The sequence below is a fragment of the Mustela putorius genome, unplaced genomic scaffold (genome assembly GCF_011764305.1).
Source record: "Mustela putorius furo isolate JIRA1106 unplaced genomic scaffold, ASM1176430v1.1 tig00004041_pilon_pilon_pilon, whole genome shotgun sequence".
NCBI lineage: Eukaryota > Metazoa > Chordata > Mammalia > Carnivora > Mustelidae > Mustela > Mustela putorius.
Window position 1 is genome coordinate 2410365 of NW_025422176.1, and position 26055 is coordinate 2436419.

At 45.9% G+C, this 26055-nt stretch overlaps 1 protein-coding gene and 1 pseudogene across 9 annotated transcripts in view; both read left to right on the plus strand.

Annotated features, from left to right (window-relative positions):
- Window positions 1-2233, plus strand: part of TNRC6A (trinucleotide repeat containing adaptor 6A) — a 103304-nt gene extending 101071 nt beyond the window's left edge. For all 9 annotated transcript variants that reach the window (XM_013048885.2, XM_013048887.2, XM_013048891.2 and 6 more), the window contains one exon: window positions 81-2233. In XM_013048885.2, the coding sequence (XP_012904339.1) occupies window positions 81-456 (376 nt within the window). In that variant the 3' untranslated portion in view covers window positions 457-2233. The remainder of the gene's footprint in view (window positions 1-80) is intronic.
- Window positions 2234-9350: 7117 nt separating this feature from the next.
- On the plus strand, window positions 9351-17167 carry LOC101681254 (annotated as a pseudogene).
- Window positions 17168-26055: the final 8888 nt, after the last annotated feature.

The window sequence follows — 26055 nt, forward strand, 5'->3', positions numbered from 1 at the left end:
GGCAGGGGGCACCCCTCGCTTCGAATCAGACCCTTCAGACGCCCTGAGTCTTCACTGCGTCCCGTGTCTCTTCCCTCCAGGTGTGTATTGGGGAACACTACTATTCTTGCTGAGTTTGCCAGTGAAGAGGAGATCAGCCGTTTCTTTGCACAAAGTCAGTCTCTGACCCCTTCTCCTGGCTGGCAGTCTCTCGGGTCCAGCCAGAGCCGGCTGGGCTCCCTCGACTGTTCCCACTCGTTCTCCAGCCGGACCGATCTCAATCACTGGAATGGTGCTGGGCTGTCGGGAACTAACTGTGGAGACCTTCACGGCACTTCACTCTGGGGGACCCCACATTATTCCACAAGCCTGTGGGGTCCTCCCAGCAGCAGCGACCCCCGGGGAATTAGCAGCCCATCCCCCATTAATGCTTTTCTTTCTGTTGACCACCTGGGTGGGGGTGGAGAGTCCATGTAACGTGTAGATGTAGACTCACGAACTGTGACCTCAAGAAGCGAAAGAAAGGAGCACTAAGTTGGGCTCGCCGCCTGCAGCCAGGGGCCACCTGTGGGAACAGCTCTTCTCTGCACATTTTCCACTTTGTTTTCCCTGAAACATATCAGTTTGAATACTTGAATCATGCAGGCCAATATTATAATGTGAAAAGGTATCTATCTATTTACACTCCCAAATAGCGCCATACATGCTAAACCGTGTAGAATGAGCTCACTCGTGTATATTCATCATGTTTAGCCTTTGGGTTCTTTTCTTCTTTCCTCCCGGCCCCTTCCCTGTTTCTCTCCCCGTCCTTCACCTGCTGTTTCCCTTTTTATTTTTTTCTCCTCCTCTCTTTCTTTTTTCTTTCTTTCTTTTTTTTTTTTTTTTTTTTTTTTTTTTTTTTTCAAAACCATTTTTTTGGGCTGATAATGTATGAGCTTTTAACTTTGCACTGAATGATGTTCTCTCGTCTAATCGGCAATATGGGGGGGCAGCTGTTCCAGTGTAAATGTTTACTCAAGGATGTTCTTAAAGGTGTGCGCTCTCTACTATGCCTTGATGTTTGCCTACCTTACTGTGGTGTCGTGGAGTTTAAAAGACCGAGTTCTGATGCTGACTTAGGACTATTAATGAAAGTATTGCACCAGTGTTTTCATGTTCTAAAACTAAAGAATTTCGCTCTGCAGTTTGAAAAACTGTGGCCACAGCTGTGACTTGCAGCCCCCCTGCCACCCAGGACGGGCCCTGCACTTTGAATAGGCTTTCCATTTTGTTTTGAAGGTTCTCACGGTGAACCTTCTTGTTTACAGATTTTTTTGTTTGTTTTTTGAGAAAAAAAAAAAATGTTTACTCTTCCATCATTTAAAAAAAATTTAAAAGACAAAAAAAAAAAAAAAAACAATGGAGGATGATTTACAAGATGCTTTCTATCTCTGGGAAAAAGGAGCAGCATTTGGCCATGTTCTTTTGTTTTCTATTCCTGTCCTAAATCCAAGAGCATGGTTCTCAGGAAAACCAGTTCCCCAGTTAGGAAAAAAAAAAATTTTAAAAATAAAAAAATAAAAAAAAATCTCCTTGTAGTTTCTTATAGGAAAAAACAGAAAACCCCAACTTTTAGCACTGATACTACATATTGCTCTGTTAAAGAATTTTCTCTGCCAAAAAAAAAGAAAAAAACAAAAAAACAAATGCTTAAAGCTGGAGTTGACATTCTGCTTTCAGATGCTGTCTTTTTATTAGTGAGTGATGATGGTTTGCTAATAATCAATAGGTGATAATTTTTTGTAACCCCATCAAGTGGCTCTCTCTGTTTCTGCTCTCCTGTGACTGTGTTAATGTTGAACTGTTGTACCTTAAAGCCGAAATCAGTAACTATGCATACTGTAGCCAAGGTATTGGGCTTACAGAATTGTTCGTTGTATAAAGAAAATTTTAAATGTTGTTGCAAACTAACGAGTTACACCATTTTTAAACCTGTTTTCCTCCTCGCCCCCTTTTTTTGCCCACAAATGGTATTATAATGCTTGCTTAGTCAAAGAAGACGGGCCAGACAAGGGTAAACATTTTAACAGCGCAGAATTTGCCATCATTTCATTGCCTTGATCTAACTGTTTGTGTCCTAAGATGCAAAAGAAGTCAGTGGCTTTTAACTGTTTACAAATAGAATGTGATTGTAAAATGTACAGTTTGGTTGTGTTTGAATTATGAAATCCCTCTCGATATAATAAACCATGACTTTTTGGCTGCTCAACATTAATTGTCTCTTTTTTGTGAATTTCTTTGTACGCTCTTTTTTACAATGAACGTTTCAATGTTGCTGTATATGAGGGTCCTCATAGAGCAACCGAGTACAAATCTAAGCAAATATTTGAACATTCTATCCGAACTTCTCCACAATTTCACCCTGAAATAATGTGAGAACGATGGGAAACTGTAGCTTGCTCCTTCCTACCCTCTCTGAGCATCTTTGGGATCTTGTTGCTCAAAGCTCTCCTGTGACTTCATCTTCCCCACCATTTGTGCCCATCTCAAGCCTCAGCAAGAGACCATTTGGAACATGAAGCTTAATGACTTGCCAGTGTTCTAGTGTTAAACTCTCATACCTCTGTTACAAAATAAGAAAATGCCACAACCTGGACCGGCCTTTTCCTCCCCCCTCACGGCCCTCTCCTGACCGTGGGAGCTCGGGGGCAAAACCTGTGTGTGTATCCCAGTGTGTGACTTCAGATCCTGCTCCGGCTTGCCAGGGGTGAGCTAATGTTGGACACCTTCCTATAAGCAACTGTTGTTCAATGCATTCAATGTATATTGACTTCCATACTGGTTTTTCCAAAAACCAAAGGTAGCTTTGAAAAACCACGTTTGGAAATGTTGGGAACGTTAAGCTGATTGACCTTTTGGGGCTTTGAGTAGTATATAATTGAATTCATAACTGCGTTAATTGTATTGTTAAAAGTGTTTGGGAGTTTTTTGCGCTTGTTATGTGGAAAATAAAGTGTTTGATTTAAAAAATTAAAAAGTGGTTTTCATTTTTGCCTAATCCTTAAATCATTACAGCTCTACTCCCTAAGTGGCCATATGACTCCTAAGTCCACCATAACCTCTCTCAGCTGCTCGGGCCTTTGTCCCCGCCACTCTTCTGACCTCGATGTTCCCCTAGCCAGATGTCCTCGAGTCACCGGCCACCTGCAGGAGGCGGTCTAGACACTTCCACACATCCAGTCTTGCATTGCTCCCAAGTTCAGCTCACAGCAGCCACATGGCTTCTGCAACCCTGGATGCGTGGTGGGCTCTGGCCATTGGACCGTGAGAGAACGTGCACCTGCGGTCCAGCCGACTGACAGGGAAAGACAGACTTCAGGTGATCCTGGGACCTGAGCAGTCCATAGGCTGAACCCAACTCATGGACCCTCATTACATTACCCCATCACCAAACCACCCTGGTTTCCACTGACTTCCTAGGTTTTTCTTTTCTTTTATTTTTTAAGGATTTTATTTATTTGACAGAGAGATCACAGGTAGGCAGAGAGACAGGCAGAGGGAGAGGAGGAAGCAGGCTCCCCGCTGAGCAGAGATTCCGATGATCCGGGACCCTGAGATCATGACCTGAGCAGAAGGCAGAGGCTTAACCCACCGAGCCACCCAGGCGCCCACTTCCTAGGTTTTAAAACCAACTTTTAAAGTTAATTTCTTGGTGAAAGAAAATTGGCCACGTTGCCATGTGGAAAATCAGTGTCCCTTGCCATACACAAACAGGAGCTATCAAAAACTCAGGGACATAAGAATTTCCTTAGTTCTGGTGTATTCAGTCCAATTTGGTTAAAAGTTAAAGGGGGAAATCAGAAAGTTGGGGAGAGAGAGAGAGACATCCGGCCCAACACAGCCAACTCATGGCCCGGGCAAAGCATTATTTGCACATGATGCAACGTTACTTCCTTTGACTAAAAATCTCTCAGGTTATCGTCACCCCGGGGGTCATTCCTCTGCACTCAGTAGAACCCCTGCACCCCCTGCCCCACTCTGCTGCCCCCCACCAGCTCAGTGCCCTGGGCCCTGCTGGCTTCCTGTCCATCCAGCAGCACTTCTGACCCTCGCTGCCCTGTAGCCTTCCGGCGGGCGCATTGGTGAGGGCGGGCTGCTCCTCTCCCAGCCCTTCATATGCCTCACAAGGGGCCTGGGGACCTCCTCCTCCCCCGGTCACAGCCTTTGGGAGCAGTCCCTCCGTGCAAGACTTGCTGAGGCCAAACGGAATCGGTCCCTCCCCCGTGGCGCAAGGACCAGCCCAAGCTCTGTCAGGTGGTGCGCAGGGAGGGGAGAGTTCGTAGGAGCCCGGGGAAGGGAACTGGGTCTGAGCCATCCTGCTGTCCTAGAAAGGCAGCCGGCTGGGTGGTGTGTGTGAATGGCGGTAGGGAAAGAGGTTGCACCAGAAAGAGGCTTGCTGAAAGAGACCCTAGGATAGACCTTGGGAGAGCACAGCCAGGTGAGCACGGGCAGGGGAGGGGAGTGCGAGATGCCCGCAGGAGCCAGGCTTGGAAGAGGCAGGGAACAGGGTTTCTGGAAACCAGAAGCCTAGGGAGGGTAGACGGGAAGTTCCAAATCCAGATTGAGAGTGGGGTTTCAGAATGACCAAGACGGAATCTGAGATGGTTAATTTTATGCCTCAGCTTGACCAGGGAGGGTATGGCCAAGGACTGGTCTGGAGATTTCTGCGAGGATGTTTTGGATGAGACTGATGTTTAAATCAGTAAACTTTGAGTAGAGCTGATTGTCTTTCATGTGGGTAGGCCTCATCCAATCAGTTGAAGGCTTGGCTAGAACAAAAAAGCTGATGTCCCCTGAACAAGAGGGAATTGAGCAGAAGACAGCCTTTGGATTTGAACTGCATCATCTTCCTGGGGCTCCAGCATCCTGGACTACCCTGCAGGTTCTGGACTTATCAGCCTTTATGATCACGTGAGCCCATACCTTAAAAAAGATCTGTTTCTCTCTACATACACACATCCTGTCGTTCCTGATTTTCTGGAGAACCTTGATGAATGAAACCCAGAGTGAGACTGTTCTCAGAAAGCCACAGAGCATGTGGAAGCTGGGTCAGAGCTGCTGCTGAGTTACTGGTCGTGGAGTAGTTAGGAAAACAGTGTTTATCAAAACCGAAACAGGTTCAAGTGTCTGTCTCCAGTGGGTTGTGGTTTCCGGAAAAGATGGATTGTGTTTTTGGCTTTATTGATCTGCCCCCACTCCAAGAGCATTTACTACTACTACTACTACTACTACTACTACTACTACTACTTTCTCCCCTCCTCCTCCTCCTCCTCCTTCTTCTTTTTCTTCTTCTTCTTTAAGACTTATTTATTTTAGAGAGAGAGAGAAAGAGAGCACAAGCAGGAGAGGCAGAGGGAGAAGGAGAGAATCGCAAGCAGACTGCACAGAGCGCAGAGGCTGACTTGAGGCCCAACTTCACAACACTGAGATCAATGACTTGAGCTGAAACCAAGACTTGGACACTTAACTAACTGTGCCCCCCACGTGCCCCCCATTGGACACTTAAAAAAATATATTTATTTATCAGAAAGAGAATGAGAGTGTGCACAAGCAGGGGGAGCTGCAGGCAGGGGGGCAAGTGGGTTCCCTGCTGAGCAGGGAGCCTGACATGGGATTCAATCCCAGGACCTGGGATCATGACCTGAGCTGAAGGCAGACACTTAGCTCAACCAACTGAGCCACCCAGGCGTCTCCTCATGGGACAATTTTTTTAAAGATTTTTTAAAAAAAATTTGACAGAGATCACAAATAGGCAGAGAGGCAGGCAGAGAGCGGGAAGCAGGCTCCCCACCAAGCAGAGAGCCCGATGAGGGGCTCCATCCAGGACCCCAAGATCATGAGCCCAGCCAAAGGCAGAGGCTTTAATCCACTGAGCCATCCAGGCGCCCCTCACTGGACATTTTTAATGCATGGTTTACTATGTATCAAATATGCTTCCAGGGGCGCCTGGGTGGCTCAGTGGGTTAAGCCGCTGCCTTCGGCTCAGGTCATGATCTCAGGGTCCTGGGATCGAGTCCCGCATCGGGCTCTCTGCTCAGCAGGGAGCCTGCTTCCCTCTCTCTCTCTGCCTGCCTCTCCATCTACTTGGGATTTCTCTCTGTCAAATAAATAAATAAAATCTTTAAAAAAAAATAAAAAAAAATATGCTTCCATATAACCTCATTTTTTTTAAAGACACACAAAAAAAGACTCTCTTTGTCAGTCTTGCATTATAGTGTTGAAAGTACCTTGCAAGCAACATTTTTGTGACTTAAACTTTGTAACAGTTCTGGCGGGGAGTGGCCTTAAAGCCGCCCAACCAGCCTCTGCAAGAGCACAACCTTCTGTTGCTGTGGGTTTTCTAGCCCTTAGGTCTAAGGGACGGCAAGGTCTTTTAGCCCCAGACGTACTTTGGACGCAGTTGCCTGTAAGTGGAGAAAACGGCCACCAGGGGGCGCACCACGACTTCCTTTTTCTGGAAGAAGCCTTGAGAAGCTACTTAAGAGAGATTAGCTAACAGGCTTTCCCACGCGATCCTACTGAAACCTTTGAAAAGACAAAACAATAACAACAACAACAAAACCACGGTCAAAAATTTGTATAGGGCGCCTGGGTGGCTCAGTGGGTTAAGCCGCTGCCTTCGGCTCAGGTCATTATCTCAGGGTCCTGGGATCAAGTCCCACATCTGGCTCTCTGCTCAGCAGGGAGCCTGCTTCCTCCTCTCTCTCTCTCTCTCTCTCTCTCTCTCTGCCTGCCTCTCTGCCTGCTTGTGATCTCTCTCTGTCAAATAAATAAATAAAATCTTAAAAAAAAAAAGAAAATTGGATTAAAAAAAAATTTGTATAAAGGGGGACGCCTGGGTGGTTCAGTATCAGTATGGTGATACCCCAAAGAGAATGTATTGATATGAATCCCCATTGCCCGCAGGAAAAAAAACCCTGCTTTTTAAAGATTTTATTTATTTCGAGAAAGAGAGAGAACCTGAGGTGGGGAGGGGCAGAGAGAGAGAGAGAATCTTAAGCAGACTGTACACCAGTGCAGAGCTCGACTTGGGGCTCGATCTCACAGCCCTGAGATTATCACCTGAGCTGAAAATCAAGAGTTGGACACTTAACCAGTAGAGCTACCCACGTGCCCCAAGATTTTTTTTTTAATCAACTCTACCCCCAGCATGAGGCTCAAACTCAACCCCAAGATCAGGAATCACCTGCTCTACCAACTGAGGCAGACAGGTGCCCCAGGAAAAAAATAATTTTTTAGATTACTGCTTAAAAGAGGAGACAGCTAGACCCAGGGAAGCCTTTCTCCTGGAAAACCCTTCTAAATTTTTGCCAAAAAATAAAAGTACACTTACACACCCAAGGTTCCAGGAACAGAAGGAGGAATGTAAACATGTGGGAGAATGAAATCCCAGTGGAGTGTGTCATAGGGAATTCATCCTGCTGACAGTGGGAAGACTTGTGAGTCAAGATTCTGGCAGGAAAGAGAGATCACGCTCAAAAGAACTTAATTAAAGATAATTTCATAAAGAGATAGTTTATTGAGATTCATGCAGCATTAGTAGCCCCAGAGAATGCTGGTGAAGCACCTATAGTTTGTCTCTTATGGGAGCAGTTACTCCTAGGCTGAAGAGGATTAGGGAATAATCTGCAGAGCTAAGGCCTGAAGGGATGAAGCCACCGCCAGCCCCAGCAGGGGCACTGAGGGAACAGGGCTGGTGTGTGGGGCAAAGGGAAGCATGAAACCCTCAGCTACCCACCCCAGCCTCTGGTCTCCTTCTGGTGCCTCTCATTGGCCAAATTTAACTGGATGCCAGATAGCAAAGGAGGCCAGGTGATATAGCCCATGCGACTCAGCTTCCTGGGCCACAGAGCCCAGGAGGCAGAGCAGAAAAATGATCTAGGGTGGGCAACGTGGTTGAACAGTGGAAATTAACCATCTCCCTCTGGATGGCTGCGGAGGAGGAACTATGGGAGTTGAGGCTAGCCGGGATACCGGAATGGAACGAAGGCAAGAAATTAGAGCAGTCTGAACAGGACTGTGGTGTAGAGATGAGGGAGAAGCTAAATGCAGGAGGGAGAACCCAGGAGATCGACTTGGCTCTGTGAAGAGGGAAAGAGAGGAATCTCTCCTTCTCCCAGAATTTTTTGTTTTTGCGAGCTGCTACTACCTTGGCGGGAGTCCTAGAGGATAAGAGTGGGTTTCCTGTTGGAGGGGGTAGCAGAGAGTTTGGCTTGGGTCTTGGTGAGTCAAGGAGCTTGGTGAAGAGCCCAGTGGAGACATCCATATCCAGTTGGCAGCTGGGTGAACACTATGTATGGACACTATGTTTCTTTATTGCTCTATCCTTAGCTCCTGGCCTGGCACATAGTAGGTATTCAGAAAATATTTGTTCCCTGCAGCCTAAGCTGCCATTCCTGGGGCAGCTGGGCCTCAGCTGGGGGTTGTCTTCTGATTCTTAGCCTCCCCCTAGGCGGCAGTTCTGGGGACACTTGGTGAGATAGTCCAACTGCACTGGATTCTTTTCCATAGCGAACCAGGTCAGTTCCAGGACCCACAGAGATGCTGTCTTGGGCTTGTGGCCTGGGCTCTGCCTGAGCCATTCCGTGGGTGGAGTGGATGGCAGGGAGACTTCCTTCACAGGCCACATCTTCAATTTCAGCAGAGATGTGCTGAGGAGGGGAATTTTCCATGGTGATGACCTGGGCGTTGCTGATGTCATCTCGGCACCGCAAGAAATCAACAGACTCTCAGATGAAATATTAACGCTGGGGGCTAAAGTCAGACATTGGAAGCACCTGTCCCAATCTTCATCCCAGGGAACAAACAGCTTAGAGCCAAATGAAATCTGCGAAAGGCAGAGTGCCATCACGGAAACTTGAATAAAATCGAGCGAGGGCAATTGATGGCCATCAACTCGCAGTGGCGGTATTACAGAATGTCCACTAACAGGAAAGGGCAGAAATTATTCACAGGCACCAAAAAAATTAAATGGCTGAGAAAAAAAGAGTAAAGAACTACAAAACCTGTTACAGAACAAAGACCCTGGAATCAGAGTCGCTAGTAACTCTAAAATTCAGGATCTGCCAAAAACCCACTCAAGTTCCACAAGTGAAAAAGCAGAGTCCGCCAGGAAAACTGAAGAACTTGAGAACAGCGTATAACACCTAAGAGACAAACCAGCTTTTGCAGACGTCTCGAGGAGAGAATAGGCTTTAACTAACAGGGGCGCCGCCGCCCCGGAGCGAGAAAGCTCCCGGGCGTGTGGGCGGGGCTAAAAGGAGTCCAATAAATCGTTCCGCAGGCCGAGGTGGCGGGGAAATTGTCCAATCAGCGACTGGGCCGACGGGCCAATGAGCAGGAAGGTTGTTAGCGCCGCTGACCGGAGCCGGCTCACTGAGCGGCGGTCTCAGAAGCTGGCGGTTCTCCTCAGCACCTGCGGACCCCGCTTACGTCTCTCCGCGGGGCACAGCACCCCGGAACCCCCGCGTGCAAGGACAGTGGCCTGAGGACGCCCTCTTTCACTTCCTGCGTTTCCTCTTCCACACAGACGACGAGGGAGTGCGTGTCGCTTGTGAAGATGCTTCTTTGCTCAGAGGTACCTGCGGGGCGCGGGCTCAGGGGTCGGCGTCCCCTGGGGGCTGGGGCCTTGGTGGGAGGCGGGCCCGTGTCTCAGGAACACGCTGGTTCGCCAAAAGCTAGCCGCCACCTCGTGCGCCCTTCGTTTCACGCCTGTGAAGAGCCCGGAGCGGGGCTTCGTGTGTGGAGCGGCTGATTATCTCACCTGTGCCGTGCGCCGGGCCTGGGGAGAGCGGGACTGGGGGTGCGGCCGGAGCCAGGCAGACGGGGTGTCGGCCTTGTTGGGGCTAAAGTCTTGCCGGAAGACCAGGGTAAACCGAGTACGTGTCATGTTGACGGGGAAGAAGTTCGGGTTCTCCCTCTTGAGTAGATGACATTCCACTGGGGGTTGTCAGGATCCCTATTGTGCACCTGACATCAGGCCAGTCATGGCGGCGGGGGAGTGGGGTGGGGGGGGGGTCGAGTGCGGGCCCAGGACCGGGTAATATTGGTGCCCAGAGCCAGTACTTTCCAGAGCTCTTGGATGAAAGTTCCGGAGTCTCCATTCTGAGGGGTGTAGCGGGGGCAGCGTCGTCACCACAGATGTGACACATATTGGCAAGCACGAGGCCGGAGTGTCGTTCGTCCTGCAGAAATTGTTGAGAGCGTACTTTGCGGTGGGGCCTTGCGGTTGGGTGGGGGGTGGGTGGTGATTGGGAGCACGTGTTAAATAGCCCGACAGGTGTCTCAGGTACTCACCACCTGTTTCGACGAGGCAGGAAGCAAATAATTACCTGTGAAATACACAATTACAGGTTTTCCTCAAGTGCTGAGAGCTACAGGGTGCATTAGAGTTTGTCATTAAGCTGAGACCAGAAGGCTGAGAAATGAAGGCAGATGTGGGAGCGTGTTGCGTTCGAGCAGGGAAGACGTGTGGACTGTTCAAGGAGTTGAGAGAATGTCCTTGAAGCTGGGGCCACATGGGGGCCACTATAGGGTGGGGAAAACCAAGGTTTGGGGTTAAGACTTGCACTTTCTGTAGGTTCTTGGAGACTAAGCATAGTGATTTAAAACATGGAGTCCAGGGGGGCGGCTGGGTGGCTCAGTGGGTTAAAGCCTCTGCCTTCGGTTCAGGTCATGATCCCGGAGTCCTGGGATCGAGCCCCGTATGGGGCTCTCCACTTCTTGGGGAGCCTGCTTCCTCCTCTCTCTCTCTGCCTACTTGTGATCTCTGTCTCTCAAATAAATAAATAAAATCTTAAAAAAAAAAAAAAACATGGAGTCCAGATCCAAGCTGATTGTAGCTCTCCCTCATATGAGCCACGTTCCTCATCCATTGTATGTCTCAGTTTCCTGATGTGAGAAATGGGGATGATGATAATCCCACTTCATAAATGATCGGAAGGATGAAATGATACTTAACATTAATGAAACACTTAGTGCCATGTCTGTCATGTAGTAGGTGTTAGTGGTGGTTGATTCAAGGAATAGATAAATACAGAAGTTTTGAAGACGTGGAGGCAGTCTGTGGTGACATTTGTGAACATAAATGGACTCCACCCAACTTCATTTGTTCTCCAGCTTTCAGGTGCCACTGACCTCATGTGTCGCACTGTTGAATTAGAAATAATTTTTCTCATATGAACTGCTGTTTGCTAAGAGACTCTGAAGTGCCACTGAAACTATTGGAGAGAAAGGAAATAGTTTTTAGTAGCATATTACAATTTCATTTACTTAAAATTGTTGTTGGTATTGATTTATTTAATATTCGTTGGTAACAGTTTGTGCAAACTTGCTTACTTAATAAAAACTATAGAGTAATGCAGATACAAGAAAAGGACAGAGAAGTCGTATAATTAGAGCTTGCCTTTTCATGACTCTCTATTCGATAGTTTTTATAATTTCTCTGTTCTTCTCTGCCTTAGTTTCCACTACCCTGTTGTGTCTGCAGCCATCTCCACATCGTAGGGGAAGTTTGGGTTTGGAATTGCGGAGACTCTAAGGCCATTGTACTAAGCTCAAAGAGCACATCAGCAGAGCCTTGTGGGGCTTTTAAAACAAAACACAGATGCTCACGTCCTCCTCTAGACTCACTGAGTCAGAATCTTCTGGGATAGGTCCAGGGCTATAAAGACCAGATATGTTTGCCATGTGGATGCATTTCATGACAGCTTTTTTTGCACTGGACTTTCCTTCATCTGAACAACATGCAAGAGGATTAGGAAAATCCATAGGTTAATGTTTGGAGATACTTTACAGGGCTCTGCCCTTCAAGTTCTGTGATATCATGATCGGCCACTTCGTTGTGGTGTGTTAAACCCTTCAATCTTGTCAGAAAGTCATGTTATTAATACCATAGGGATTCTTTGCATGAATCACGACAAATCCCTTTCTGCCTCCCTCCTCTCTTCAGAATGGGGATAAGAATGGTAACCTGCCTTTGGGATGTAAGGATTAAATGAGAAATAGATCCAAGGCAGTCAGCACAGGATCTGGTCCAGAGGGAAGCCTTCCACAAGTTATTATTACTACTTTTGATTTCCCTCCATTCTTTTTTTTTTTTAACAGATTTATTCATTTATTTTAGAGTATGTGCACACCACTGGAGCAGGGGAGGGGAGAGAGGAGGAGGAAGGAAAGGAAGGGGGAAAGAATCTCAAGCAGAATCCACACTGAGTGTGGAGCCCGATGTGAGATTGGATCTCTCAACCCTCAGATCATGACCTGAGCCAAAACGAAGAGTCCAGTGCTTAACTGACTGGGCCACCCAGGTGACCAATGATTTCTCTCCCTCTGAATATTATTTGGTTGAAGTTACTGACTGTGTCCTAGCTGTGGGTCAGATTCGTTCCTCCTGCCTTAAGTTACAGCCATAAAGCCCCAGAATCCATTAAGAAAGCCGGTTGGCCTCCCAGGAGTCCTAGGATTCTGCTGTTTTGGTATGTTCCCTCCTTCAGTGCAGAGCCCTCATGGAGCTAGCCATGCAAGGAATTGTCTGAGAGGACTGCTGGAAGAACTAGATGTGGAGTGCTCCCCCACCCCCCCCCCGTACTGGGCGCACAGCAGGTGTTCAAGACTGGTAGTGTCAGCACCATGTCACCATCATCAGTGTCCTGACCTTCATCATGGACTGGTGCCCTCACTCCTACCATCCTACAGTTAGAACTCTTCTATGGGATATATCGGGCTTATTTGTTATTATATTCTAATAATTGCATTTGGTTCAATAGGAATCTTTCGAGCACTTACCGTGATCACCAACTCTCGTGACTCCCAGTTCCTCTCTCCCTTATCTTCCCATCCTGCTCTTCCCTTAAGGCAGTTCCCTCTTTTTTTTTTTTTTTTTAAAAGCTCGTGACCCCCATCCCTATGCCCTCCCCATGAATGACCTGGGAAATTTAGTGTCCATAATTGCCAGCCTCCTCTCTTTCCTCAGCCATTTCTTCCCTCTCTTTGCTTTGACCCTGTCCCTTCTGGGGGGGGCGGTGTACATCTGTTCCTTAAGTCCCCAAAGGAGCTGCCTATGTTCTCATACCCTGCATTTTCAGGATCGGGGGATTCAAGATTGGTGTCCTCCATCTTTTTTGCCCCCATGCCATTTCTTTGTGATCCATGGTCCCTAGGTGGAGCACGCTGGCCTCATCATTACTGTTTTCTCCCTGTCCCCCACAGTTATTCACCTAATTCATGGAAGACTTGGTTGCCGGACCCACAGCCTTCCTCTCTGTCTTGACTATTGACATTGGCCTGGGTGGCCTCAGTGTGCACATGGAGGACCCACACAGGGTCCTGTGTGGACCTTCCACACAGGGCACTCATTTTCACAAACTCATTTTCTTGAATGCCTCCTCTGCAGTGATCACCTCTGTCACCACTCCCAGTTTGGTGCCCTGGATTTCCACCCTGATGCTGCACCACCTCGCACATGAGCAGTGCAGCTCCTTTCAGCCCTGATCTCTTCTTTCCAGCATGTTCCATCTGTTATTTCTGCTCTGCCATCCGTGTGCTCTTCCCGAGGACCTCCTTGGATTTTTCTGTCCTTTATTCTCCCTCAAGGCGCTCATCTCTCAGCCGAGCGTAGAGTTCCCAGCCTATGATTCATCCATTGTCCTGGCAATGCTTCTACTACCCTTGCCTTTCGTCTGAGTAAACCCCAAACGCTGGGTGACACAAAGCATCCATGTTTGCCTTGAATCCTGATGGTGGGAATCACACAGCAGAGCAGCTCAGAATGACTGTGTGTTCTTGCCAACCAGCCTCCCCTGTGTCCTTATGGAGCTCCCCCATTCTGTTGTTCTCTGGGCAGCTCCCTTTCCCACTCTCCGGAATCCTTCCAGCAGACTTTTTGCACTCTCCTCAACCCTGTGATTGATGCCGCCCTTGTCTTTCATTCTCTGCATAACATGGGCGATGGGATGGGTCCTGCTTCACGGAGAAGATGGGAACCTTCAGATTGGAACTCCGTGAACGTCCCTCCAAGAAAGGGAACTGACCTTTCCTCCCATGACAGTGGTCAATGTCCTCCCCAGAGGCCACTGGGAGCACACCTGTCCTTAAACACAGTGGGTTCATTACTCATCATTGGGGAGAACCCACATCATGGGCACTGTGGGGCTGATCAGTAAGAAAGAGTGTTAGAAAGAACATACAAGATTTGGGCTTTGAGCAGATGTATTTGAGAGTGTTCAAGGAAGCAGGGGTGTGCTCTGGACTGGGTGCTGCCGGGAGGTGAATCAGTGCTGTGATTGGGTAGCTCTATCAGTCTTTTCTAGAGGGTGGTGTGAGTAGTGAGATGAACTGTGTCATTCAGAAGGAAGGCATTCACTCCTTCGAACCGGGAGAGGGGATGATTGGTATTTTATGGTGGACCAAGCACCTGGTTTTGTCTGAGTGGGCCTATTTTGTCTCTCTTCTTCACCCTAGCCAGGTCACCTTGTGCTGCTGTTCTGTGAGGTCGTTTGTGTCCAACAAGGGAACCATATGGCCTCTCTATGCATGCCAGGCCACTTCTACCAGCCGTGCAGTCTTGCTCATGGTGCCAGGCCACCTCCTCGGTGTCAGCACTGCTCTTCCTTCTTGCCCCGTGGAGGAGGGAAGTATTCAAAAGACAATACGTGTTTGCCAGACAGGAGAAACTAGCCTGGACACTGAAGCCCAGGGCTGTGTCAGCGGCACCTGATGTTGTGTTGGAGAGCAGGGAGCAAGAGAGCATTCTGGAGAGACTGTCAGAGAGTGAAATGCAGGAGGACCGAGGGGTTTAAAGTCAGGGAGGTGATGTGCTCTGGGTTTTCGACCATCCCCAGGAGCTGCATGGGTGCTACACTGGTGACAAAGGGCAAGTCTGTTCCCTTTTCCTTCCCTGTGAGCAGACCCCTGGCTCAGGTCCCTTCTCCTGCCTGCTCTGTTGCAACCCATCCTCCTCGTCCTACCTGCTTCTCGTCCAGCTCCCTCTGCCAACCATGTGCTCCTGCTCTGGCCAGGGTGATCTTTTTGGAATCCCACATCTTCTCTAGTTAATGTGTTACTGGAAACCTTTTGATTCCCCATGAGCTACAAGGTGAGAATCTGTACTGCTTGGTGTGACTCCCTTTGATTTTCATGATCCTCCCATGGTACCCTGGGTCTCCTGCTGCCAACTGGAAATTTGCATTTGCATGTCTCAGAGTTATCTCAAATCCAGTCTTTCCAAAACTGTTCTCGAGATTCCCTTCCTGTATTTTCCTTCTTGCTACCCCCACCCCCCGAGCTCCATGAATGGGACTACTGTGTCCTTCAGCTCCCCCGTGCAAAAGGAAAAAGTCATCTGCTTTGACTTTCTTCCCCCTTCTGCAATCACTCACCCAGACCTGTGATTTTATCTGCTAAACAGTTTTTGGATCTACCACGTTTTCTCTATATTTGCTCCTGCTGTCGCAGTCCGAGTTATGATCATTTGTCTTTTGACCTGTGGCTAGTCTGCCCAGGTAGCTTCCAGGCTCTCCTCCGTTTCCCAGATCCCCATGTTCCCATGGAGCCATAGGTTTGTGGAAGGCTCATTCTATCATGTCACTGCCTAGTTTCATGGCTTCTTGTTGCTGTTGGAGATGAACCCAAATGTTCCTTCTGTGTCTGCACGGCTGCTCCATCCTCCTTCTCCAGTCTTGCTTCCGGCTCACCTTCCCTGCCCTATAGGATCCAGTCAGTCCTTCCAGTGTGCCCTGTGCCTGCTGGTCGTGGGGCAGCTCGGCTGCTCCCTCTGCCTGAGACACTTTCTCCCCCAGGACAAGAGATGCTGCTGGCTTGGATCAGGGTGGTAGGGGTGGAAGTGCAGCTAATCGACCCATGTCTGGGTACATGTTGAAGGAGGAGCTGATGGGATGTACTGACAGATTGGATGTGGGTGAGGCCCATGAGTCAAGAAGGTGCCCAGCCTCTGGCTCTTCTGGTTCATGTCAGATGCGGCTCCCTCCGGAGGCCCCTGACACCTGCAGACAAGGTCCAGCCCACTATCTCTTCTCTGTGCATGTTCTTTGTGGCAGTCAGTCCCGTTGCAACACAGACATCTTGTTTAATGATTGTCTACCCCATGGGAATAATGGTGCCTGGAGGGACCATGTGTGTCTCAGTGCCTCATGCCCTGTAGACCCCAGTAAGTACTTCTCAGCCACCAGAGTGACGAGGAACTGAATGTAGATGCTCAAGGTTGTATTCCCTGATGAGGTCTCCAAATTGCCATGTTCTATTTCACTGGTTTTTAGTGGTCTGTGTGTTTTAGAAAGCAGGCCAGGGGCTGTAAGACTTCTGAAATTCTATTGTGAGAATTCCCATTGATGTGATTTTAACCTCATTATAAAACGTGCCCCTCAGGGGGGGTCTCCTAAGCTAGCTTCATGGTGCAGTGACTACGCTCCGGGCCTTCACATGCGATGACCTGTTCCGCTTCAACAACATTAACTTGGATCCACTTACAGAAACTTACGGGATTCCTTTTTACTTACAGTACCTTGCCCACTGGCCAGAGTACTTCATTGTTGTGGAGGCACCTGGTAGAGAGTTAATGGGTTATATCACAGGTAATGCAGTAGGCTCAGTAGCTGGGGAAGAATGGCACAGGCACATCACTGCTCTCTCTGTTGCCCCCAAATTTTGATGCCTTGGTTTGGCTGCTAAAGTTATGGGGTTATTAGGGGAGCTTTCAGAAGGAAAGGGTGGATTTTTCAGCGATCTCTTTGTAAGAGTGTCTAACCAAGTTGCAGTCAACGTGCACAAGCAGCTGGGCTACAGCATGTACGGGTCATAGAGTACCACTCGGCCAGCAACGAGTAGCCCAATGAGGATGCCTATGATATGAGGAAAGCTCTTTCCAGAGACACTGAGAGGAAATCTGTCATACCATTACCTCATCCTGTGAGGCCTGAAGACACTGAATAACCATGGCCAGTGGTTCTTAGGCTGATGCTCCAGATATTTTATGGACAATATTATTTTCATTGGATGATCTAGGAGCTCAATTGGGAGAAAAGTAATCATTTTGGTCTTACAGACTTCAAGAAAATACAGGTTATAAACTTCAGTCTCATTCTTTCCAATTAGCAATATCATACCTACTAAAGCTGTTCACTGTAATAAAATTCAGTCAAAAGGCAGCAAGGTCAGATGGAAACATTCCACTATTTTGGGTCATAATATTCACTGTATGCTAGGGAGAACACTTGCTCCAGTCTCCTCCTAAATTCTGTGCCTGAGAACTACTGCTGCATATATATTTTTTATTTTGCATTGAAATGTTAATTGAAGATTTTTTTAAATTTATTTTTTATTTATTTTCGGCATAACAGTATTCATTATTTTTTCACCACACCCAGTGCTCCATGCAATCCGTGCCCTCTATAATACCCACCACCTGGTACCCCAACTTCCCACCCAACCGCCAATTCAAACCCCTCAGATTGTTTTTTAGAGTCCATAGTTTCTCATGGTTCACCTCCCCTTCCAATTTCCCTCAACTCCCTTCTCCTCTCTAACTCCCCATGTCCTCCATGCTATTTGTTATGCTCCACAAATAAGTGAAACCATGTGATAATGGACTCTCTCTGCTTGACTGATTTCACTCAGCATAATCTCTTCCAGTCCCACCCATGTTGCTACAAAAGTTGGGTATTCATCCTTTCTGATGGAGGCAGAATACTCCATAGTGTATATGGACCACATCTTCCTTATCCATTCGTCCATTGAAGGGCATCTTGGTTCTTTCCACAGTTTGGCAACCGTTTTTTAAAAAGATTTTTAAAAATTTATTTATTTGCCAGACATAGATCAAAAGTAGGCAGAGAGGCAGGCAGAGAGAGAGGAGGAAGCAGGCTGAGCAGAGAGCCCTATGTGGGGCTCGATTACACATGAGATCATGAACCGAGCTGAAGGCAGAGGCTTTAACCCACTGAGCCACCCAGGAGCCCCTTAATTGAAGCTTTAAAAGCATATATGAAATGTATAAATCTAAGATGAATATAAAATGCACTGTAGACTCTAAAAAAACAAAAACAAAAAAGTGTCCCCCTTGATGTGCAAATGGGTCACAGGATCACCTCTTGGCAGAGGCAGCATTTTCCGGACAGCCTAGGCCTTTCCACACAGTGTTGGCATCTATACAGCTCAGCCCAGAGAGCAGGTTGAGATTTTGATCTGAGATATTCTGAAGGTGGGGGCAGCTGTGTTCCGTCCCCAGATAAGATAGGTCACTTGAGAATGAGAATACTCTCATTCTATGGAGGATAAATTAGCTGCCAAACTTGCCCATCAAGAAAGTTGAATAAGGGGGCGCCTGGGTGGTTCAGTGGGTTAAAGCCTCTGCCTTCGGCTCAGGTCATGATCCCAGGGTCCTGGGATCGAGCCCCACATCGGGCTCTCTGCTCTGCAGGGAGCCTGCTTCCTCTCTCTCTCTCTCTGCCTACCTCTCTGCCTACTTGTGATCTCTATCTGTCAAATAAATAAAACCTTTAAAAAAAAAAAAGTTGAATAAGGGGCGCCTGGGTGGCTCAGTGGGTTAAGCCGCTGTCTTCGGCTCAGGTCATGATCTCAGGGTCCTGGGATCGAGTCCCGCATTGGGCTCTCTGCTCAGCAGGGAGCCTGCTTCCCTCTCTCTCTCTCTCTCTGCCTGCCTCTCCATCTACTTGTGATTTCTCTCTGTCAAATAAATAAATAAAATTTAAAATTTAAAAAAAAAAAGAAAGTTGAATAAATCATGGCTTTTCACCCCCCCCCCATTTTTTCAAAAAGGGAACAAATTTTAATTTGGAAAATATTTATGGAAAACAATGGTCTCAGATCTAGAATACTAATTATTTTTCTTTTACACTTAATTTTAATTTTTAAGATTTTGTTTTCATAGAATCTGTGTCTGTAACTTGGGATTGGATTCATAACCACCGGATCATGAATCCCCTGTTCTTCCAACTAGCCAGCAAGGTGCACCTTTAGGATTAACTTTTTAAATGACAAAAGTGAATGCATTTCCCCCACCCAGTATCCTAATTTAAATAAAGTGGGCATATAAGTTCTTGCCTCATTTTTCTTTTTTTTAATTGGCTGAGTAGTATTCCACAATGTGGTTGTACTTATGTGATGATATTTCTGTTCATCATTTGGGTGACTATTAGGGCTGTGATGAACATTTTTGCATGTGTGTTTGAATTTCCCAGTGAGATGGATTTCAGGGGAGAAGCTTTTATGAATTGGTCCTCAAAAGAGGTTATGTCAGAGGCGCCTGGGTGGCTCAGTGGTTTGGGCTGCTGCCTTCGGCTCGGGTCATGATCTCAGGGTCCTGGGATCGAGCCCCGCATCGGGCTCCCTACTCCGCAGGAAGCCTGCTTCCCTCTCTTTCTCTCTCTCTCTCTGCCTGCCTCTCTGCCTACTTGTGATCTCTGTCTGTCAAATAAATAAATAAAATCTTTAAAAAAAAAAAAAAGAGATTATGTCAATTTCTGTTCTCACCCATGGTAAATAAGATGCTAATCACAGAATAGCCTCAGTCTTTTAAACTGTAAGCTGGAAGGCAGAAAAATATTCCTTGTATTTTGAGAGAAAGAGAGAGAGAATGGGGAAGGAGCAAAAGGAGAGGGAGAGAGAGAATCTGAAGCATGTTTCCCTCAGCGCAGAGCCTGAGTGGGGCCGGATCCCACAACCCTGAGACCATGACCTGGGCCAAAATCAGGAGTCAGACACTCAACCCGTTGAGCCACCCAGGTGCCCCTAAGTTTATATGTTTATAATCAGTAGGAAGACTGAGTATTTTTATTTGGTCACTGTCACTGATAGTTTTTTGCCTGTTTCTTCTTTTCATTTTCTACTGGGTTGTCTCTTAGGGTATTTATGTTTTTATTGTTGATGTTATTTTTTATTTTGAGTGTTTTTTCCCTTAAGATTTTATTTATTGATTTGGGGCACCTGGGTGGCTCAGTGGGTTAAGCCTCTGCCTTCAACTCAGGTCATGATCTCGGGGTCCTGGGATTGAGGCCCACCTTGGGGTCTCTGCTTAGCAGGGAGCCTGTTTTTCCCCCTCTCTCTCTGCCTGCCTCTCTGCCTACTTATGATCTCTCTCTCTCTGTGTCAAATAAATAAATGATATCTTAGTTTTTTTATAAATGAAATCTTTTTTAAAAAAAGATTTTATTTATTTATTTATTTGACAGAGAGAGAGAGAGAGCACACAAGCATAAGCAAGGGGAGCAGCAGAGAGAGAGAGCACAAGTAGGCAGAATGACAGGCAGAGGGAGAGGGAGAAGCAGGCTCCCCCCAGAGCAGGAAGCTGGAAGCAAAGCTGGATCCCAGGACCCTGGGATCATGACCTGAGCCAAAGGCTGAGCCTCCCAGGTGCCCCTTTATGTTGATTTCTAAGAACTTTTTATGTGTAGAATGGTAGTCCTTGGCCTCTGTACTTGTTGCAGTATTTTGTCCCAAACTCTTCTTGTCTTTGAGTTTAGCCTTTACCATACATTTCATGATACATTTCATTCTGAATCTTTATGGTGCCAAATCTGACAGCCTAACTTCATGGCTTGTGGCTTTGAGATGATGCTTTAAAAGACCTTTTCAATCAGTACTACATTTTCCTTTAGCACTTTTATGGTTTTGGCTTCTATTGCTTAGACCATTTATCTATCCGTATTATTTTGTATGTTATAAGGTAGCCCTTTTTGTCCCTATACCACCTAGTGATGGCCTATATCCCCCATGGATTTTTTTTTAAATATTTTGTTTATTTATTTTATAGACAGAGATCAGAAGTAGGCGGAGAGGCAGGCAGAGAGAGAGGGGGAAGCAGGCTCCAAGCTGAGCAGAGAGCCTGATGCGGGGCTCGATCCCAGGACCCTGAGATCATGACCTGAGCCGAAGGCAGAGGCTTAAACCACTGAGCCACCCAGGCGCCCCTCCCCCATGGATTTGAAATGTAACTTAGATACCAAATTCTTATATATGCTTTAACACAGCCATGCGTATATCCTTCTTCACTTCCAGTTGGACTTGCTTTTTTCATTTTGATGCCTGCACATTTTGACTTGCGATGTAACTTATTTGTGAATTGATTGAGAGGTCCCATAGCTTGCTCCTCAGAATAATAGGTTTGTACCAGGGAACAGCACCGTTTTCTTAGTTCATTTGAGCTACTGTACTCCAGGAAGGAAGAAAAGAAAGGGACACTGACAAAAGGCACATGTTTAAGAGCAATTTTTCAGGAAGCCCTACCATGAAGATTTCAACATATGTGTCATTCGCCACAATTAGGCATGTGGTCCTACCCCTAGCTGTAGGAACATGTGGGAGAGGAGAATTTCTCACAGGGCAGATTGGTACCTCATAAAAATTGGTATCCTCTTACTAAAGAAGGTGTAGGTCAATATTAAAAGGGGAACTTGAGGGGTGCCTGGGTGGCTCAGTGGGTTAAAGCCTCTGCCTTGGGCTCAGGTCATGATCCCAGGGTCCTGGGATGGAGCCCCGCATCGGGCTCTCTGCTCAGCAGGGTGCCTGCTTCCTCCTCTCTCTCTGCCTGTTTCTCTGCCTACTTGTGATCTCTGTCTGTCAAATAAATAAATAAAATCTTTTAAAAAGGGGGGGGGACTTGAAGGGTCAGTCACATCTTTCATCTATTTTTTTTTTCCTTTAGAATTTCTCCAGGTAGGGGTACCTGGGTGCTTTAATCGGGTTGAGTGTATGAGTCTTGATCTCAGCTGAGGTCTCAATCTCAGGGTTGTGAGTTCAAGCCCCATGTTGCATCCATGCTGGGAGTGGAGCTTTCTTAAAAGAAAAAAAAAAAAGAAAAGTATTGCCCCAGGTATTCCTAAAGACAGAGGGGGAGAGGAAGAAGAAAATGGAGTTGGGAGGGAAGGGTAGGGAAAGAGATAATTTATAAAATAAAATGCTCAGGTGTTCAGTTTGATGAGCATTAAGGAATGTACACAGTTGACTCTTGAACAACATGGATTTGAATTTCATGGGACCACTTATATGCACATTTTTCTATAAATATAGTACAGTAATGCAAATGTATTTTCTTCATGATTTTCTGAATATTTTCTTTAGTGTACTTTAGTGAGGGAATACAATGTATAATACATTTACCATACAAAATATGTGTTAATCAACTGTTTATATTATCAGTAAGACTTCTGGTCAATGGTTGGCAATTAGTAGTAAAGTTTTGGGGGAGAAAAAATTTATATGCAAATTTTTGACTGCACAGGAATGGGTACCCCTAGCCACTGCATTGTTGAAGGGTCAACTGTATATCTGTGTACCACCCCCAAACACAAGACATAAACTGTATCTGAAACTCCAGAAGTTACCCTCGTATCTCTTTCTAGTTGGTCTCCTTACCCCCACTGGTCATTTTCTGATTTCAGGATCTGTGGTAGATTAGATTTGCCTGTTCTTGAACATTGTATAAATGGAATCATGCAGCATGTATTCTTTTGTCTTCTTTCACTTTGCGTGTTCTTTGAGGTTTATCCCTGTTGTGTGTACGTATCAAAGATAAAAGGTGCCAGATCTTAGTGCAACTGATGAGGACAGATTTTAATCTAATAACTACTACAATCAGGTAAAGAGTCCTGCATGCATGAAATTCAATCTGGATTTGTCCAGCAGGCTTTTAAAGGAGAGAATGAGGGAGTAAGGCTGGGACTGAATAAAGTCAGGGAAGGAAAAGACGACCAAAAGTGGGAAAGGTCTTTGTCTCTGTGAAACCACCTGGATTTGCTCACTGGGAGGCAGGGGCCTGATTTTTCAGTGTTGGCTGAAGAAGCAGTAGCTACCTTGAGTTTTCTCAGGCAGGCAGTAAGGGGGACTGGTGCCATCCTCGGTGAGGGGCCTTGAGCTGTTAGAAACTGTGTTAGTGTTTGGTGAAGTCTGTGTGTGATAATTCAAGGTTGAGGCCTAGCTGAGAAGAGGGCACAGTGGACATTGGCTAGAGTTTGGTCAAGGAGAAAGTCTTTGTCAGTGTAAAGATAGTTTGCTCCTTCATATGTAGTGCATGTTCATCTGTTCATTTGATGATTAGACATTTCATTGTATCTATCCAAGTTTTTGGTCATTGTGAATAGGCTACAATAAACATTCTTACAGAAGTCTTAAATTTCTCCTGAACTTGCTTAGTGGGATTGCTTAGTCATAGGGTGGGGATATATCGAAGTGCTAGCCTAGTTTCCGAAGTGGTTGATCAGTTTACACTTCCCACCAGCAATATAGTGACACTCCAGTTGCTCAGCATCCTCGTTAACATTCTGTGTTGTCAGTGAGGGTGAAATAGCATCTCATTATGCTTTCACATTGCATTTCCCTGGTGATGAATGATCTGAGTTAGGCACCTTTTCGTGTGTGTAGTGGGCATTCCTACATCTTTTGGGGACCGTCTGTTCACCTCTTTTGCCCATTGTTGACGTTAATGTTGTTTTTGGTTTTGACTTGTTGGAATTCATTGTGTATTCTGGATAGGAATTCTTTGTCAGACAGATGCATGATAAACATACATGGAAAGGAGAATGAAAATTTAAAATATTTTACAGGAGCATCTAAAACATAAACTGGTTGGGGTAACTGGGTGGCTCAGTGGATGAATCATCTGACTTTTGATTTCAGGTCTTGAACTCAGGGTTGTGAGTTCAATTCCTGCACTGGGCTCCATGCTGGGTGTGGAGCCTAATTACAAAAACAACAACAACAAAGCGCTGGCTGTGACTAAATCTCATGGAAGATATGAAACAGCCTTACACAGAAAACTATAAAACATTGTTGAGAGGAATTCAAGAAGAGCAAAATAATTGGGAGATATACTTTGTTCATGCCTCGGAAGATTTGTCATTGAGATCGCTGTTTCCCATGACTTGATTCATGCAAGCAATGCAAACCCAGTCAAAACTAGCTATCTTTTAAACATTTTATTTTTACTATTTTTAAAAGATTTTATTTGAGAGATAGAGAAAGGGATACGGACCAAGAGCAGAAGCAGAAGGTGAGGGAGAAGCAGGCCCTCCTCCCCCTGTCCTGCCTCCCCCAGGAGGAAGCCTCAGGTAAAGCTTGATCTGAGGCCTCAGGATCATGACCAAGCTGAAGCCAGATGCTTTTCTGACTTAGCCACCAAAGCCATCTTTTTTTTTTTTCCCTAGAAGAAATGAACAAGTAGGTTCTAAAATTTATATGGAAATGCAAAGGGTCTAGGATGGCCAAAAAAGTCTTTAAAAGAACACATTTGAAGAACTTTCACTGCTTATTCCCTCCTACTTTTAAGACCTATAGTAAAGCCACAGTAATCAAAGTCTTTGGGGGTAGAGATAGATCAGTGAAACAGAATAGAATCCAAAAATAGAGCAATCACAACAAGTATTGTCAGTTGACTTTTGCCCAGAATGTCATGTCAAATCCATTTAGTGGGGGAAAGGGAAGACTTTTTGGTGAATAATTCTGGGTAAACTGGGTATTCAAGCAGAAACAAAATGGACCTTGACCCTGAACTCATTCTGTACACAGGCATTAATTTGGGATGGATCATAAACCTAAATATAAAACTTTGCACCAGGGGCACCTGGTTTGCTCAGTCCCTGAAGGGTCTGACTCCTGGTTTTGCTCAGACCATGGTCTCAGCATTATGAGATTGAGCCCCGTGTCAAGCCCCACGTGGACCCCATCTGGAGTCAAGCACTGTGTCAGGCTCGACACTCAGCGGGGAGTCTGCTTGAAATTTTTTCCCTCTGCCCTTCCTCCTGCACGCCCTCTCCCAAATAAATAAATAAATGTAAAAAAAAAGAAAAGAAAAAGCTAGAACCATAAAACTTCCCTATGAAAACGAGGGAAAATAATTTGACAACCTTGGGGTATGCAGATATTTTGTATAGAGAACAAAAAAAAAGTGCTAATTAGAAAGAAAAATGGATACACGAAGAAAATGAATGGGCAACCTTGAAAGAAAATATTCAGAATACATGTTCTTAAATGTTTTATTTTTTCCCTAAGTACTTCAGCATTATTCAGATCCATGGCATACTTTTACATGGGTTTTGGTGCATTTGTGAATGGGATCAATTCCTTCATTTCTCTTTCTTCTGTCTCATTGTTAGTGTATAGAAATGCAGCTGATTTCTGTGCATTGAGTTTTATATTCTACCATGTTGCTGAATTCTTGTGTGAGTTCTAGCAATTTGGGGCTGGTGTCTTTTGGATTTCCCCCATAAAGCATCATGTCATCTGCAAAGAGTGAGTTTAACTTCTTTGCCCATTCAGATGCCTTTTATTTCTTTTTGTTGTCTGATTGCTGAGACTGGGACTTCTAGTTGAACAACTACGGTGAGAGTGGGCATCCCTGTCATGTTCTGGACCTTAGGGGAAAAGCTCTGTTTTTCCCCACTGAGAATGATATTCATTGTGGGCTTTTCATAGATGGCTTTTATGTTATTGAGGTATGTTCCCTCTATACCTACACTGTGGAGAGTTTTAATCCAGAAAGGATGCTGCATATTGTCCAGTGCTTTTTCTGCATCAAGTGAGAGGATCATATGGCTCTTGTCCTTTCTTTTATTAATGTGATGTGTTTGTTGATTTGATTTGTGAATGTTGAACCACCCATACATCCCAAGAATAAATCCCACTTGGTTGTGGTGAGTAGTCCTTTTAACATTACATCCATGGGTCTTTGTCTGATTTGGGGATCAAGGTCATGCTGGCCTTACAGAACAGGCATGAAAGTTTTCCTTCCACTTCCATTTTTTGAAATAGCCTCAGAAGAATAGGTGTTAGTTTTTCTTTAAATGTTTGGTAGAATTCCCCTGGGAAGGCTTCTGGCCCTGGACTTGTGTGTTGGAAGATTTTTTGATGACTGCTTCAGTTTCCTTGCTGGTTATGGGTCTGTTCAGATTTTCTCTTTCTTCCCAATTCAATTTTGGTAGTTTTTAAGTTTCCAGGAATGCATCCGTTTTTTCTGGATTACCGATTTGTTGTCATGTAGTTGCTTATAATATGTTCTTAAAATTGTTCATA